We start from the raw sequence: 17938 nt of genomic DNA, 5'->3' as shown, positions 1-17938 counted from the left end.
GGGGGGGGGGGGGGGGGGGGGGGACAATATCCTCGTAGGTATGCCCGTTTCACGCCGATATTATCGGACTAGATTTTATTATTTCATATAAAACGTTTATCGCCGAAAAAAACATCCAGTGTCTCGGATACGTATCCACTCTTGCAACAAGCATACAAATCTTGAGTCGTACAGTTTTCGGTCCCAAAACCTTCGACTAAACATTTGTCGTCGAATTTTTACTTTACGCCCGTAATAAACCACAATTTCCGTATGCGAACAAATGCGTTGATGCGAGTTTTAAGATTGGTTTCCGCTTAAACGAAAGTGATCGGCAACAGTCGCTTCCGTTCGACGCACGAATGCGGGTTTTGACGTTTGATACGACACCACCATTCAAGTTTATTTCATAACCGATCGATGTAACTTCGTTACAATGGAAGTATCGCGAATGATATCTTACAACTTCATTAATTTCGACTATCTACAAAGTTTCTCGCGGTTGCAATATAATCGACTTTCTCTACGCAAAAGTAGTCATCTACCTAATTTGTAATCTTCAATATCAAGTTTTCACGATGATCAAATTATAAATTAAATTTTCGTCGTAAAATTCATTCAAGCTTCTATTTAGAAGTAAAGCTATATAATCATTAAAGGTATAATATAATATAAATTTAATATATTATAACTATAGAAGTTTTATATGTTCGGCAAAGAATTAGATGTTAATAGAAAAGACAGTGGTGATGGACAGTCTATGTATGGTCATTCGATATTAAAATCTTCCGCGCGGTTAACAACCGCGTACATATTGTAATGTCTCAATCTAAACGGAAAGACGACACGATAAAAAATAGATAGCACGTTAAAGTTTGCATAGAAACTGCAATCAGGATAAATTGGCACGTTCAGGTCGCGATCTAGAGTCTTATTCCACTTTTCCACTATTACAACTGTTCCCCGTTGTGTGTATTCGCATAACCTTGGTCTCCTTTAACCGCGAACGTACGTAATTAAGGTACAACTAAGGTAGAAGCACGTCGGCTTTACCCTGCATTATTGAGAAACTTGACTTCACGTTCTAAATCTCGCGTGTCTTATCGAATCAGAATTAAAAATTAAAAGCGCGCTATATGGAAAATTTAAGTGACATTTATTAAGAGTCGAGAGTAATAGTGAATTAAGTAGATAAAAATCCGCAAAAAAAAAACAAATTGTAGAAAGAGATGCTATGCCAATTAAATTTAAACAACATTGTAAACTCGCGCGCTGTTGTGTTTTCTCAATGTCACGTTTATCCAAAGTTTTTAAACGAAATTTAAAGCGCTGTTAGGTAACATATCGCGTTTCTGGATTAAAAAGAGATCTCGAACACTGTCATATCAAAGGAGAGCCGACAGACGCGAGATGTCACGTATCACGTACACGTTGCAAAAAGACCGGAAAGACCTGATAAAGCATGTTTTAAGAAAAAGGAGTAAACATCGGGGCTCGAATATATATACTGTGTGCAATACTTTGCGCAAATTATCGCGGCACATTATTTAACAGATTAAAAATAGCTTGGGAAAAGCGAACAGAACATTGTGTACCTGACTTATTCGCGGATAAGAAAGAGTAGAAAGAAAGAAGCATATAAAAAAGAAAAAAAAGAAAAAGAAAATGCTTTACAAGGAGGATTTACGCTTCTTGCGTTTTGCACAAAGAGCGATTAAAAGAAATTAAGATGTTTCGAGACTATCTCGAAAATGTTTCGACTAAATATATAGATCTACACAATATACATTCAGTTTCGACTACATAATAAATAATGTTATACATACAATAAGAGAGAAAGAGATCAACTACTAAAATTTTTTTTAAATTTATATAACTTTTGTGTGTATATTTCTGTAGATACATATTTAGTCTTTATAAATTCCATCATAACTGTAATTTATATTCTCTTGTTCCGACACGTTTACTTGTTATGTAGATACATATTGTATTCTCTAATAAATTTCTCCCTCTTTCTCTGTATCCCTCTCTCTCTCTCTCTCTCTTTCTCCGTTTCTCCCCTTTTCCCTTTCTCTCTAGTTCTCTTCTCTCGATGCGGTGCCATACACAAACACAGCGATGCAACGCGATACAGGATGTGAATCCTATATTACAACCACCGGCAGGCTGTTACCTCTGGGTTCTTGTGCAACGTGCATGGAAACATAATGGGCGCATAGTGGTTGGCTGACTGTTACATTATTAAGTAGTTGAGTGCACGTTAGCTGCGAAGTGCTGTCAGCCTCCATTCAGATGCGGCCCGGGCGAAACCAGTAATTTGGCATTAGCCGGAAGGACGAAAGTTTCCGGGGAAGGGGTGGGGAAAAAGAGAGCGAGATCGGGGCTTCCCCTTAATCGATTATTCTCTCGCGGCAACCGCGATAAACAATGTTGGAAAACTTCGAAAGGGGGAGAGGAAGAGGGGGAGGGGAGTGTATTATCCCCCATGCCCCCCATCGGTTAGATAGGTAACCGCGGCACAGTCCAGGAAATTTTCGAACGTTGCAGAAATAACGGGCGAAAGGAGGTAAAGCGCGGCCAATAGGAGGATCTTTTTATTCTCCCTCCGTCGCGTCGGCGGCGATCCGATTAAAAATAAATTCCGCAAATACTTGCGTCTCGTAATGGCGGACTACGGGTGAAGATAAGAGTTCTTAAGGAGACTGTTTTGTCTATTATATTGCATTTAATGGGAAGCTCCTGTCGCAAGACACGAGATAAAATATCCGCATTGTACCTATGAAGCACAAAGTGTCGTGGACTTATTCCTGTATATTTCTATAGTCGCAATTCTTATAATTATATTCCCGTACGTACTTTTTCGTCAAAATTTCATTGCTGTGCCATTACGTGCATATTTGTATAAAGAAATTTGTTTTCTATTTTCACTTTTCATTCCCTTAAGTAACTATTTATAGAGTGATGAATATTAATTAAGATATTTGTAAAAATTTATATAAATTTTATATTTAATATATTTAAATAAATATTTATAATCGCCTTCCTCTTTCAAAAAGCCTTATGTTTCAATAATACAATACATCCGTGAACGAATGGACAATCGATTTCTAAAAAAATTATTTTTTCTTCTCTCGCACTCCACAAATAGCGAATTTATAATATCAGAAGGGTTTAATTCCAGAGATCTCGAGAAACCTTGACGACGCGGTTTCTCGCCCGTCAGTCTCCTCGGCATGACGACGACGGCGGGCGAGGCTCGTTATCGATTTCGCGAGTGCCGCCGAGAGAGTGACTTAGCCTATTCGTTGCATAGGAGAAACGGCGGTAACGGTAGCGGTGTATGCGCTTATCTGTCGCCGCGCGCAGTCCCGTAAGATGAGGGGCTGCGCGCTTTACGCGTCATAGATTCCATTATATTTCTCCTGCTCGCGAGTGGCGGCATTAAAGCGTATCTACTCGCGCCAGCTTTTTATCGCGCTCGACGAAACACGGCCCATTGCCAGCACCGCGTAAATGTATCTATAAATGTATCTTTACATTCAGCAACAGTGTCTCTATCTCTATCCGCCACACAGGCCGTCGTCGAATTCTAACACTTTCGATAAAGTTGTTAATCTTTCGATTATAAATTATTAAAGTTAAAACAATTCTAAAGAAAGATATCTAATGTCAATGTCTCTAATTTTTTAAATTAATATTACATTTTAAAACTTTATAAAAATATTTGCAATTTTCAATAATAATAATCGACACTAATATTTTGTTCGAATCGATATTCCATCAAAAGTGATCCTCTAATTGAACCATGAATCAGGATAAAGGACGATAGTTTGTTCTCTTAGACTAGCGGTCAGCTCTAATCTTCTCCGCGCTTCCTCTTCTCGGGAAATTCTATTATATTCCTGGCCAAAGGAACGTGCGCGCTTTAATGCACCTCCGTTGCATTTCGCGAAACCGAATACACCGTCGTCCCATGTCCTGTCGCGTTCCCGTTCTATCCTCTCGCCCACTCTTCCGCTGCCGACCTTCGCCGGCACGATATGTCGACGGAAACGGAAGGCAAAGCTCTCGCGCGAAATATACGCAACGTAGAGATGCCGAGAAGCGGCCGCGACTCGGGCGGGCGTTTCTCTACGCCCGCGGTCATGTTTTCGTAATTAATCGAGTGCGATGTTTAACTTTAGGCTTTTAGCGCGGTTTAATATTTCAGACCGCGCGTTTTCGCAACGCCGGCGGTTTCTCACTGTAGCAGAGAGAAATGCGTCGCAATTTTTACGCGCTCGTGTCCGCTGTCGGAAAAAGAGATGAGAAACGTAAAACTCACGCGACGTTATCTCTCGCGCGTTATTAATGCGATAATCGACATGAAAATATCGCTTCAACGTTGATATTTTTCCATTCCGCTCCATTCCACTCGCGTATAGTAGACTCGTTAATCTTAATCTCTCCTCGTTGTGTCGCGAATCTTAATACGAGTTTTTGAGACCACAGAATTTTCCGGTATAGAGTTTCCTTGCTAAAGTTCCCTGGGATTGTTATTTCAGTATTTCATTTTGCATATTACGTCGTACGGAAAATTGTAAGAAGATTAATTAATATTCCAAATTTATTTCACTTTTATAAAACTATGAGGAAGATTAAAGATCAAAGAATTCAAAAGATCTCAAGATTATTATTCACTTTCTTCTTAACGCTTTATATTTTTTAATTGTCGACATTGCTTTCTCGGTTCAATCCACGATAGAAATTGTTTTGTTTTTCTTTTGTTTTTTTTTTAAATTATATTGTATGCAACTTTTTAACTCACAAGACAAGATAAATTCTGGATAATGCATCCTAAGATTATTGTCGAGCGCGTGCCCGAAAAATGCACGAGACCAGACGGATTTCTCGCCGAGAGGGCGAATTATATCACGGTACGGCGGGGCTGGTGGCAGGCGTAATTCAGCACTCGAGTGGACAGTCTCGTTGCATCAATTACGGATATCCATTAGCCTAATTAAGCCTCGCGACACGCGCGAAACTGCACCGCTCGAAACTCATCCTGATGGGACAAGCAAAATGAGAAAGGACGTTGAGAAATAAATTAATAAAAAAAAAAAAACAAATTCAGAATCAAGTGACAAAAAAATGCAAAAGGCTTATAATAAAACACTAAATTAAAAAAAAAAGATTAAAACATAAAAAATGAAAATTGTTGTAGTCTGCCGTAGACAGGTTCGAGAGGGTGCAAACGATGAGAAGAAAGGCGGAAAGGGAAGAGGGGGATCGACGTAGACACTAGGGGTGGCAAAATATACTTTACCGAAAGTTTCGGTGAAGGAGAAGTACAAGCCTCCACCGCCTTATGGGAAATTACACGATGAGCTCGGCGGATTATCGTAACCTTTCCAAGTAACTTCCCCTGCCCCCTTCCTCTCGTTGATCCCTTTTTCCACTTTGTTGAATCATTCTCGAACCCCGTCTCATTTCAGAAAGACTGCAGATTTTCCTTTAACACACACCGCGCGATTTTACCTCGAGCGTATCTAAAAAATATCGACATATCGTCTCCGAGAAGGCGCGAAGCGATAATAACAAATAAGGATCAAGCATGGGCCCCCAAAGGTGTCTAAATCTTAGCAAAGATCAACTCGATAATATATACAAAAATATATGTAGGTATATGCATATCGATAGTCGCCCACTTTACCTTAATTTCTTTTTATCTCGGTAACTTTGCTATATACTAATTTTGTATAATCGTGTGCATTGTGTGCATGTGTGTTAAATTTTCGATATTAAATATATAAAAAAAAAACAAAGAAGAAAAAAGAAGATTCTGTGTGCGCTTTCAAAAAATTAGAAATTAATTCTCAAGAATACGATTTTGTTTTCTATTTATATCTTTAAAGAGTTCAATGGCTTGTATAAAATATATCGATATTTTAAGATTGGAATAAGCAATATTTTTCTTGAATTTAGTTTCGCTTCTAACTTTCGTAGCTCTGATATCTTCTCTCTTTCTCTGAGATGTATATTTTTGTGAATCATGATCGTTAGAATATAATGATGCATTGGAGCGCGACTAGAAATATATATACATAATGCATAATAACGCATACGCTCAGCGTCCGGAAATTCGGTGAGATTGTGAGAGAGAGAGAAATTTTAAATTGGATTGAGAATGTGCTAATGAATTTCGCAAATTATCGCTTCCCATATGAGTTCGTACTGACATGTGCCCGACATTTTTCGTTTTATATTGAAACACCTAACCAATTAATAATTACGCGATTAAATAATGTCGCGAAAGTTTTTCTCGTGAAAGCGTCATCCAACGATTGATTTATGAAACTTAAATTCGGATACATTGTAATATATATCGAAATAAAGCATATCTTTTATTTATATGCATAAGACATAAAATAAATTCTGGATTTTTTTCGAAAATTTTTCCAAAGAAAACTCAATTTCAAATTATCGAAAAAAAAAAAAACTTAAGATATTATCAGGACTCTGTAAAATACTTTATACATGCTTAATTTCAGATGTAGAAAAACAATTTGCAATAAAATATTTAAAAAATATAAAAAATAGTACACGTCCTTGTTATCTTGAATTACTTTGCAGTATATTCGATTTTCATATCAAAATGACAATTCGCTTGTGACACATAGCACGTGAGAAAATCTTTACCAACATGAGTATTTTAATCATTGTATTCGACAACACGTACACAAGTCTTTTCTTTTCCCTTAGCTGATTAATATTCGAACCCATGTATTAGAGTAGTGTCGAGAGGAAGTTTCCGCGGGAAAGTGACATGTCCGAGACGGCGAATTAATTAGTCGGAGGACGAACTGATGAAGCCATTAATTACACCGGTTCGAGCAGTCCCCTTGTCTTGCGGACCACCTTGTAAGCAGTGGTCGAACCCGAAATCCCGAACGCGATAAAACGGCGAGTACCATCGCTCGGGTGAACCTGGGACATCACGGGACGAAACTTGGACGAAACCAGACAATGGTACTCCATTAAGAGCGCTTTCATCTTTAGGGAACGAAGTCGGTCGAGTAGCTTGACGATCCTCGATACTTAACCTCAGCCATTCCTACGTTCTCGCTTCTTGTCACGACAGGCCGAGCTTATAGGTCGTGATTTTAAACTCGACTCCGATTTTTAAGCTCGCTTCTTACACGGTACGGAAGGAGGACACCGCGCGAGGTAATCACGGAGAGAGGTTTTCGAACGCAACGAACAACAAGAGTTTTATACGAGATACTTGGCGAATAGAACGATATTTCTCGTGGAAAAGTGAAATAATTTTTCGTAACATGAATCAAAACACACATCAATAGTTTTCAAATTACAAATAATAAAGAAAAACAGATTCATGCTCTTATCTTAAGCTTAAATCTTTATATACTTGATATTCAAAACTCTAAAGATTATATAAGCAAATAACAAACATAAAATTTAATAGAAGTAAAAGCATTTTAATTTTTGATGAAGATTATCGCTGTATATGATGTTATATAATTAACAAAAATAACTATATTTTAAAACTGCGCGTTTAAGACTAATGGACATATTAATTATGCCAAATAATTATCAACTCACCGAATGCGCTCTGGAAATGTCGAAATTCAGCTTGGATTGCTTCGCGGTGACTCGGTGACGCTGGAAAAAAAATACAAAAATCCATATTAATCTTAAAAATGTCGGCAAAAATGTTGGAATTATCGTAGACAAGAGAAAGAGAGAGAGAGAGAAAAGAGAATAATGCATTAAAATGTAAAATTATAGATTCATGCTTCCAGCGATAAATTGAAATGTTACTAATATAACAATAGTATATCATTACCACATGTATTGTGTGTGTGTGTATATATATATACGCATATTACATATTAAATGAACGATAATAAATATTATATTTTATATTTTTACATTTGCGTTGTACATTAAAGATGTTAATCATTACAAAATATATTTATCGACCTAACTACTTTTATTTGTATCTGCCATTAATTAATATCATTCATTATAAAATTTCCTTTAACACTCTCAAACTCTAACGTTATACCAGAATTACAACGGTAGTAATAGAATAATGTCAGTCTACAGCACAAATATATAATCAGAGATTATGATTGTTGTTACTCATTCAAGCGTAAGCTTGCACGTGAAAGCGCGCTATTGTTCCTGTAGTATGTGTATACACGCAAAATGCTGGACAGGAAACGGACATGTTCTAAACCGTATCATGGAAAGGCAAGCATCGCTTGCTCCGATCAACGGTGGGAACATAATTCCGCACGAGCCTCGACCGTATGCGGCGCGATCACTTATCATCGCATTACGATACATTATTCACGACTTGGAAAAAACCAAGAGAGAGCCGTAACCGGAACTGGCGAGCTGGACTGATCTGGTCACGAGGCGAGTATTTCGCTGACAAAATCCGAACGAAATCGCACGATGATCCTCCATTAAACGCGGGGGCCCCTCCTGAATCTTTGCTTTGCGGATTCGCTTGAGGATCTCGACGATTCTCGATGGCAAACCTATATTGGCGCGATCGTACCTGGTCGCTCGTTGCAGAGCATTGGCGAAGAAATAGAGCGAGTAAGAGAAGAGGTAGAGAGAGAGAGAGAGAGAGAGAGAAAAGCAAAGAAATTGCAGGAAGAAGAGGATGGTAAGGTAAGGTGCAGGAACGTTACGTAGATACTTCCAATTCGATCTGCGGTCTAAGCTTTTAATGCCTGCTTATTCGCTGAGAGAGAGAGAGAGAGAGAGAGAGAGAGAGAGAGAGAGAAGCAAAGAAATTGCAGGAAGAAGAGGATGGTAAGGTAAGGTGCAGGAACGTTACGTAGATACTTCCAATTCGATCTGCGGTCTAAGCTTTTAATGCCTGCTTATTCGCTCGCCTGGAAGTGGATCCCGAAGAGGTATCTAAACTTTCCGAATGCTCCCCGGAAGAGAGCTAAACGCCGAACGTTTTGCTGCCACTTCGGCAGGGAAACACTTCTTCTCTTCACTGATTAAGTCGTGGCAACCGGTTGGGATCGGTTGCCGATCGTTAACCGAATTGCGTCATGATGTCGATATATAAATTATTCACACGCACACATTTCGATGAAAATAATAATGAAAAATCTAAATGATTTATATAAAAAAAGTCGTAATTATATTTTAAACTCTGAGATTTTTATTAAAATAAATAAATTTGCGCGTTAAATTATACATCGAGGTTTTTCTAATCCATTTGTATGTTAACAACTACGTCATACTGCACACACCAATGGAACATTCGACGATATCGACATTTGACATATTCACGTGATCAAACGAATACATTTATGTTCGCTGTACAAATAGGATGAAACCATTTCGTTTCGACATTTGACTTGCATCATTTTTAAATAAACCGTACGTATGGCGCATTTATTTTGAACTCCCTAAATAAATTTGAATCTCGATAAATTTAAATTTGAAACGTTAAATGTGGAAATAAAATAAAAAATGTGGCATATATGTGCTATATCTATATAAAAAGGGAGATTTGCTATTTTGATTATATTTACGAGTTTATCGTGTGTTAATCGCGGAAAACGATTCACTATGTAACACTTAACATTTTAACGGGAATTTGGAACGTTTCATTGCAATTCTTCAAGCAGTCGGAAATAATTTTTGCCCGGATATCTCTATCGGCAATGTAGTAAAATTGCAGAGCCCATCCACACTACGCAGAGAAAGAGAAAGAGAGAAAGAGAGAGAGAATGAGAAACGAGTCCAAAGAGATCGCGGGCATTACAACGTGTACTCCGACATCGACTCGACTTTCCGCCGGAAAGAAAAAAGATGCGGGCGAGCTCGAAAAAGGGAGGCAAAGCGAGCGAGCTTTATATCCCCTGGATATCGGCGATTGTGTTTTTTGTCAAGGATCGAAAGTGCCTCGTCTACCCACACCGGCGCGCTTTGACGTTTAACCGGACGCTTATCGATTGCGGAATTTATTTCTTTTCGTATATCTCTCCAGTCTCCGCCACCATTGTCCGCGCTCTCGCTCTCTCTCTCTCTCTCTCTTTCTTTCCGTCTCTATCTGGTCGCTCTCCCTTCTGCATCCCCAATGTCGCTCTCTTTATCCCGAATCACCCGACCAGGCAGACCGGTCTCTCATTCCCATTTTGTTTCCGTTCCCCGACGGCTGTACAGATAGGTGAGATTAAGCCCCGCGATGGCGCGGCTGCGGTTATCAGGAGATTGCATTTTAGCATAATGGCTACGAGAGGCCGCATTGTAGCTCTGTTTTGAGGGACGCGCTGTGATGTCGTTGCGCTGTGATGGGTGTCGGAACATTCATCATGGGCCAGGTAGGTATTTTTGTTTCTTTCCCTCTTTCTCTCTCTCTTCCTCCCGTTTCTCCTCTCGTTCGCTCTCGCGCACGTCGCCGTACGTATACGCGTGTGTATGAAACTCGTATAAAGTACGTCTACGATATTGCAAGAAAGAATGTATTGTAATGAATAAAATGCATTTTCATATAAATTATGACCATTTGATGTCACGATGACCATTTCCAATTTCTCCCTGCACATTTTATGTAACACAAATTGGCAAGATAATTCGATTAATTGACAATTTACGAGGTACAAATTAAATATATGCGTAATGTTAAATATTTTTGTTGCGTATATTGCAATTATCGAGTAAACACTCAACCAGCACCGAAAGAGTAATTGGGCAATGCGTCTCCACATCGTTGCTTGTACAGCTAATATTATTAAGGCAGGCGCCGCGATTTGGTAAGCGCTATGTTTGTGTAATACATCAATCGCGACGCCGAACAGACTTGCGCGTCGATGATGCTCGTTCAATTAAACATTTCAGGCTAATTCCGGTCTATGCGATGCATATGCATGCGTGTGTATACGCTTCACGGTGTATCCAATGCGCGCGGCTATATATGCTAATCGCGCGTACTCTCAGGTTTACTCGTTTGCGCAACCAGAAAGAGCGAACATGCTCTCATATGAAATACATATTATATTTAAAAACCATTTAATGCAATATCAATATTTATTATCGATAATATTTTCGCTTAAAACGTTATTAAATTTGTCATCCATATCTATCAAAAGATATCAATTTTTTCAGATATGTCAACAATACAAAGTTATGTAAGCTTCACAGACTTATATATATTTGAAAATAGATAGTTAATAAGCTAATTCATTAGATTATTGAACGCTAATGGGTTGTTTAAATTCACGAGCCGATATCGTACGAGATCGTATGAATTCAGGCGGATCATTACACTATCAGACTTCCTTTCACATTCAGTTTATTAAAATACTCACTTATTTCAATTAAATATCGACAGTTATATGACTTTGTGATTATATTCAGTAATCTATTGCTTATTATTTACATTTAAGTAATCTTTAATTGAGGAAATACACCGATACATGAAATATTGATTACTTTGCCTATCAGAAAATTAACAAACAAAGGAATCAATCGTATTGATTACACGCTGAACAATATAATATTTCTATTATTTAATAATAAAATAAGAAATAATAATTCAAAAGCGTGCAAAAGTATCAATTTTAACTAACAATAGATTTTTCATATAACGATTTGTGAAACAGAAACTCATAAATTGTGAATAGGGACGGATCGATAATTAATTACAGTTTCAATTAGAGATTGCAAATAATATGTGATTATTTTCGACTACAAATATCGCTCAACATTCTTAATAATATGTCGATATAAAGTATTGTGCAGAAAATAGCTGTAATATCTATTTCCCTTAATTAAATTCACATGTAATGCATGTTGCATCAAACTTTTTACATATCTGTAATAAGTTATCTTTTTTCCAAATAATTCCTCTAAAATATTTCACGCGACACGTATTTCATCCTATATATCAGTGGCGAACAAAATTTATTAAATATATAAAATCGTGTATATATAATAATATCTTATAACTGCGAGTATTTCTGGTATTTATAACAAAATTTATTATTCTCTCGTATATTATCAATTTTTAAAATTACTTTTTTTTTAGTTGATGATTTGTGTTATAATTATCGATAAATCAAAACCTATGCATATCTTGCACAACAATCCATGGAATATTCGGTATTATCATTGCCATAACTTGTGTCTTCCCACCAGTAATTTTATATATTATATTATCGATAATGTTATTATTCAGTAATATATTATCAGTTAAACGATGTATTAATATTATCAATAATGTTATACCATTGGACAATTTCTTGCAAACTCAAAATATTAAACTCAGAGTTATTTATATATATACATCACATATATTAAAAATCTTCTTTTAATAACTTTATCCTCTATCTTTTACATTTATGTATCATTATTCATTTATAATTATCATCTTTTTAATTAATCAGACAATTAATCATGACAATCATATTTTCACAGTTTCCATAATCCTCATTCAAACGATTCATTCTGATTATCTCATTCATTCGTATTATCACTCAATTAATACACAATGCTATTAGTCGTTGAAAAGGAACATCTTAAACCATGATACATTTTACTTAGTCTATGTATCATGCAACAGCAATATTTTCTTCGTACACTCAGCCGATTAAGACGTAAAGAAGGTAGCTACATAACGTCCATCGAATATCCATAAAAGTTTTCGGTTCCTCGACTCGTACATCTCGCTTTACCGGAGTGGTAAGGTGGCTGCAACGCGGTTGCATATAATGCGATCGGCCGGGAAATAATGACCGTAACCCCGACGATCGCGACGCGTGTGCGCCCGGGCGCAGCCGGCACCGAATAAATAATTCAGAGTCTACTTCGGCGCGCAGACGGTGGCGGCACGAAAAACTTTTAAATGACTTCAGACGAAAATAGTGGTTGAGCCGCGGCATAAGCCGGAACATAGTGGGCCGAGGATACCCGGAGAGGCAGACGAGCCGGCGTGAGGCGAAAACGGCACGAAAGGGGGGGAAAGAGAGGAAGGGAGGGAGGCAGGGAAACACTCAGCAGCTTGTAAATTTGATTTAGCCGAGCTCTCTGTAGCGTACATCGTATCCTGCGAAGTTACGGTTGCGTGGCTCTCGGCTGGTTATAACGAATTCGGGATCGTCGAACGAGGGACGACGGATGGCCGGAGGACGGGGAATGAAACGGGGGAGGAGGGCCAACGATCTGGGGGATGGCGGGGCACAACGACGCGTCGCGGGTATAATATGCCTCGGCGGACTCGAAACATGCACGCGCGTTCGCGCGCGAATAAACACACGGTAGAGAATGAACGAGAGAAAGAGGTGGGTGGAAATTATTCTTTATCATAAATACTACACATGGCACGGCGGGCAACGGGCAATGATGCGTCGAGCATATGACACGCCTCGTCGAGTCCGAAAACAGCCGGACGCATTTTACACGAAGCGACCGGAATACCGAGAGAAACGGAAATTAATCGGAGAGTGCTCCTTTTTTCAGTACCGACCTCCGGCGTTATGTCCGGCGCGATAAAAAGCCGCTCGAGATATGCCGTCGGTCGTGGCGCATCCAGTCTTTGTGAAAATTTCAAACTCTTGCAAGAAAAAGAGATGATTTTATATGAAATTAAAGATTTTCTTCTTTCCTTGCATTTCTTCAAATATTTTTTCAGTCTTACAACGTTTGACAAACTTTTGTGAAATATTTTCTTTTATCTCTGATAGTTTTTTTCATGCGCGAGCTATCCACAAGATTGTTCTCGAGTTTTATAATAAATTTACACGTATTAGCAGAAACAAAGGAATACTGTGTGTCAAAACTCGTAAATTCATTCGCGCATCAAGTTTCGTAAAAATTGTAAAAGGACGATTTTTGCGCGAACGTTTCTTGATAGCGAAAATGCCGCGCGTTCCCTAAGTGGAAGTAGCAACTCTGTTTTTTTTTTTTTTTTTGTCGGTGGACCTCGATCTCTCTCCTATGGTCAGGAAGATGAAATCCATGTAAGTAACCAATTATAGTAGCGACCGCGCGCGCGCCTGCAGGCGTCCTATGTGAGTAGGATAAAATGCAGCGAACGTGCATGAATGGGATTGGAGCGCGAGAGAGGCTGGATCAGATTTTATCTTAACATCATGCACACCGATTCGCTTCCATTCGCATCAGCTCTATCAATCTATTAACTCGATTATTAACGCGATCACGGTATTTTTTATGGGGAAAACGAGTTTTTTTTTCACAATAATTCAATTCTAGTTGTTATTCGATAGTTTTAATATGGGTATAGTAAAAATATTAAAACTCGACTAAATTATTAGGTGTACGTTAAATTAGATGCGAATAAAATCGTTTTCAAGAATACTGAGTTTCACGAAATTGCGCTAAGAAGATAGAGCAAAGGCAGTATTTCACTTCTGATAACTGTTAATTATGGTAAAATTCTAATGCAATTCTTTATCATAAATACTACACATGGCACGGCGGGCAACGGGCAATGATGCGTCGAGCATATGACACGCCTCGTCGAGTCCGAAAACAGCCGGACGCATTTTACACGAAGCGACCGGAATACCGAGAGAAACGGAAATTAATCGGAGAGTGCTCCTTTTTTCAGTACCGACCTCCGGCGTTATGTCCGGCGCGATAAAAAGCCGCTCGAGATATGCCGTCGGTCGTGGCGCATCCAGTCTTTGTGAAAATTTCAAACTCTTGCAAGAAAAAGAGATGATTTTATATGAAATTAAAGATTTTCTTCTTTCCTTGCATTTCTTCAAATATTTTTTCAGTCTTACAACGTTTGACAAACTTTTGTGAAATATTTTCTTTTATCTCTGATAGTTTTTTTCATGCGCGAGCTATCCACAAGATTGTTCTCGAGTTTTAGAATAAATTTACACGTATTAGCAGAAACAAAGGAATACTGTCAAAACTGTAAGAATCGTAAATTCATTCGCGCATCAAGTTTCGTAAAAATTGTAAAAGGACGATTTTTGCGCGAACGTTTCTTGATAGCGAAAATGCCGCGCGTTCCCTAAGTGGAAGTAGCACGAACGAGGTCAGACGAGGTGAGGATAAATCATACCTGTATTACCCGCGACGGTGGCTAACTCCCGCGAGCAATAAGGTCTAAAAAAGTTTAAGGGTAATACTTATAAATAACGAATAACCTGAATGCATAATATAGAAGAGCAAGACGGGAAGGAGTGCAAGAAAGTGAGGAGGAGGAAAATGACGACGATAGGCGAAGGGGAGAGAACAAGGGAGGAGGGGACGCGATATGCCTCGGTGGATTCGAAACTAAGAAACGAACGGTAACGACGAGCGCGAGAGCGGCAAGGACGGAGGCGGAAATTAATCGGAGAAAATCTCTGCTCCCGTCGGCTTTAAGCGGCCCCTTCCGCCCGGTGAAAATTATTTACCGAAAGGATTGGTGCGCGCGCATCCTTTTCCCGTCGAATAAATTTCGAGACGGTCCGCTCGGTGATGCGGAAATTTTAAAATGAAAAAAAAAAAGAAAAAGAGAGAATGCATACGACGAGAACGGAACTTTTTCTCTCTCTCTCTCTCTCTTGATTTGCTTTAAGCCACGTACACATTCAGCCAAACTTCTGAAAAAAATAACATAATTTGACATCCTGCTAAAATAGTAGAAGCGTAATCTTGTATACGAGAAAAGTGATTAATTTTCAATGTAATTTATATAATTTTATATCTTTAAAGATCATAATTTGAGAAGAGAGTAGAACAGGTTATCATAGCAGAACGCGACCAGCTGTGTCTGGCGTTTTCCCAGTCCGCAGCTCATTTAAACCATATGGTTAAAATGTCCCCTGCGCATTTACGGTTTGAATCGTTCGGCTTATGCGATCCGAATCCGCGCGTGCCTAAGTGTGGATGTGGCTTTATACGCACGGCGGCGATATGATGAGGTTGTCGCGAGGCTGCCTTTCGGTGCCACTTTTCGCTCCGCCGCCGCGGCCACACAATATACATATTCGGAGTAATGGAATACTAGAGTGAATAGCAGTAACCGTGTTGTACGAGAAACTCGGAGAGTTTCATACACATCTTCAACTTCGAAACGATGTTACATCATAATTCGAGATATTGTAAACTTGTATCTCCCTTGTATCAAAGCTATACCTTTGTATCGAAAAAAAATTCCTAAAAACGTATAAAGTAAAAATCTATCTCTGATAATTACTACTATTCTAAAATGAAACAGTAGAAAAAGTTTTTACGCTCGCTCTTTTCATTGCAACCAATCGTTTTGGAATACGTACTTATTTTGTCTTAAAAATAAAAACAGGATTAATTTCATTAATTAATTAGCATTAAAACAATGTATAAAGATAAAATTGTAGATACAAGACACCCCTTTCACACGAACGGATCGATTGAAGCTTGGATTGGCCTCTCGTGCAGGGACAGCATAATTCAGCTGGCCTTAATATATTCCAGGGTGTGTAGTCTCGCGCAAAATATTTGGCACGCGCGGTATAACGAAATTAACGCGCATACGTAAGTAGCGTTAAATCAATAGCGCACGTTGCACACCGGTATTAGAGACGCCAATGCATAATACATAAGAGAAGGAGGAGAAAGAGAAAGAGAGAGGGAGATCGGTATAGTACCGGGTGTGCGGACAAAATGCGGCCACCGGATCTCGCCGATAAATGACCATGATCGTTTGCGCGCCCAAATTTTTCGACGCCGAACGATTGTTTATGATCGTACCGGGTACAACCGCGTAACCCCGTGAACTCCATTTCCGGCCCGATAAATCATGCGCGCGGTTACCGAATTCCAACCTCGTGATAATAGCCGCCGAACGAGACTGTTTGGACGGTTATCGCGCGCGAGCACAAAATGCAAATAGAAAAAAGAATACGAGAAATAGGTGCTTGAGAATTATTGAGCAGCTGGATCGGAATAAACTCGATATAACTCGCGGAATTACTCGATTATTAGAACGGAAAAATAAGAAAGCGTAATCGCAGGAAGGGAAGAGGAGCGAAATAAGGGTAATATGGTCAGGAAGAAAAAGATGAGAGAAAAGAGACGTCGAGTCTCGGAAGAGAATTACCACTTCGCGATTCTCCCGATCAAAGTGCGAGAATGGAACGACAGTTAATCAACAGGAGGAAAGAGAGAGAGAGAGAGAAACAAACAGGCGAAAGAATAATATTTGTCGCCGACGCAATTCTCCCGCGCGATTGCGCGTCGCGACGGCCGCGAAATATTTATCGAAAAATATTGGCCGGAAAATATCTATAGGATCCACGCTCATACATTATATATATATATATATATATATATATATATATATATATATCGGAATATCGAGCGGCGTGCTTCATCGACCGAGATAAGATCCGTTTACATTTGCCTCCCTCTTTACCCCTCTCCCTTCCTGGCTCCGTGCATGAATCACGACACGCCCGTAAGTTCTTCGTGGGACCGATTTTTCGTTTCGCCTACATCCGCGAGATCGTCTTTGAGACGTGAGCGGAATCTCGCGTTCACGCTGTGGCTCGCGGATCGCGAGAGATCGAGAGAGCGAAAAGAGCTGCGAACTGAATGAACGAAGCGCGTCCGGAGACCGGACAATGCACAACGATGAATAATAGATCCGCAAATAAATTCCGTTCTCTCTCTTTCTCTCGAATGGGAGAAGATTTATAGCGGGAGGACCGTAAGACAGTGAAAAATGTACGGACGCTACGGGCTCCTCATCGCCGTGAGCGGTAACTAGAGGACAAGAGGGAGTCCCTCGCGAAGAATTTAAGCGTCGATGTGTTGTATCGCGCCCAAAGTCTAGATTACAAAAGCATCTTACGTGGCCGCCAGTCTTTCGAAAGGCTTCGAGAAAGAGAATCTTATTATCTCGCAAAATAATCTTCAAGAATACAATAAGCTAGACAGAATACTTAAGCAGATAGTGAGTATAGATAGATATGCGCAA

General features: G+C 39.2%; 1 protein-coding gene across 2 annotated transcripts in view; it reads right to left on the bottom strand.

Annotated features, from left to right (window-relative positions):
• Positions 1-17938, bottom strand: part of LOC115236181 (insulin-like growth factor-binding protein complex acid labile subunit) — a 221728-nt gene that overhangs the window by 89770 nt on the left and 114020 nt on the right. For both annotated transcript variants that reach the window (XM_029808480.1, XM_029808472.1), the window contains exon 3: positions 7582-7641. In XM_029808480.1, the coding sequence (XP_029664340.1) occupies positions 7582-7641 (60 nt within the window). The remainder of the gene's footprint in view (positions 1-7581; positions 7642-17938) is intronic.

Source organism: Formica exsecta, unplaced genomic scaffold, assembly GCF_003651465.1.
Source record: "Formica exsecta isolate Colony F162 unplaced genomic scaffold, ASM365146v1 scaffold11, whole genome shotgun sequence".
NCBI classification, from domain to species: domain Eukaryota; kingdom Metazoa; phylum Arthropoda; class Insecta; order Hymenoptera; family Formicidae; genus Formica; species Formica exsecta.
This window is presented reverse-complemented; position numbering and strand designations above follow the sequence as displayed.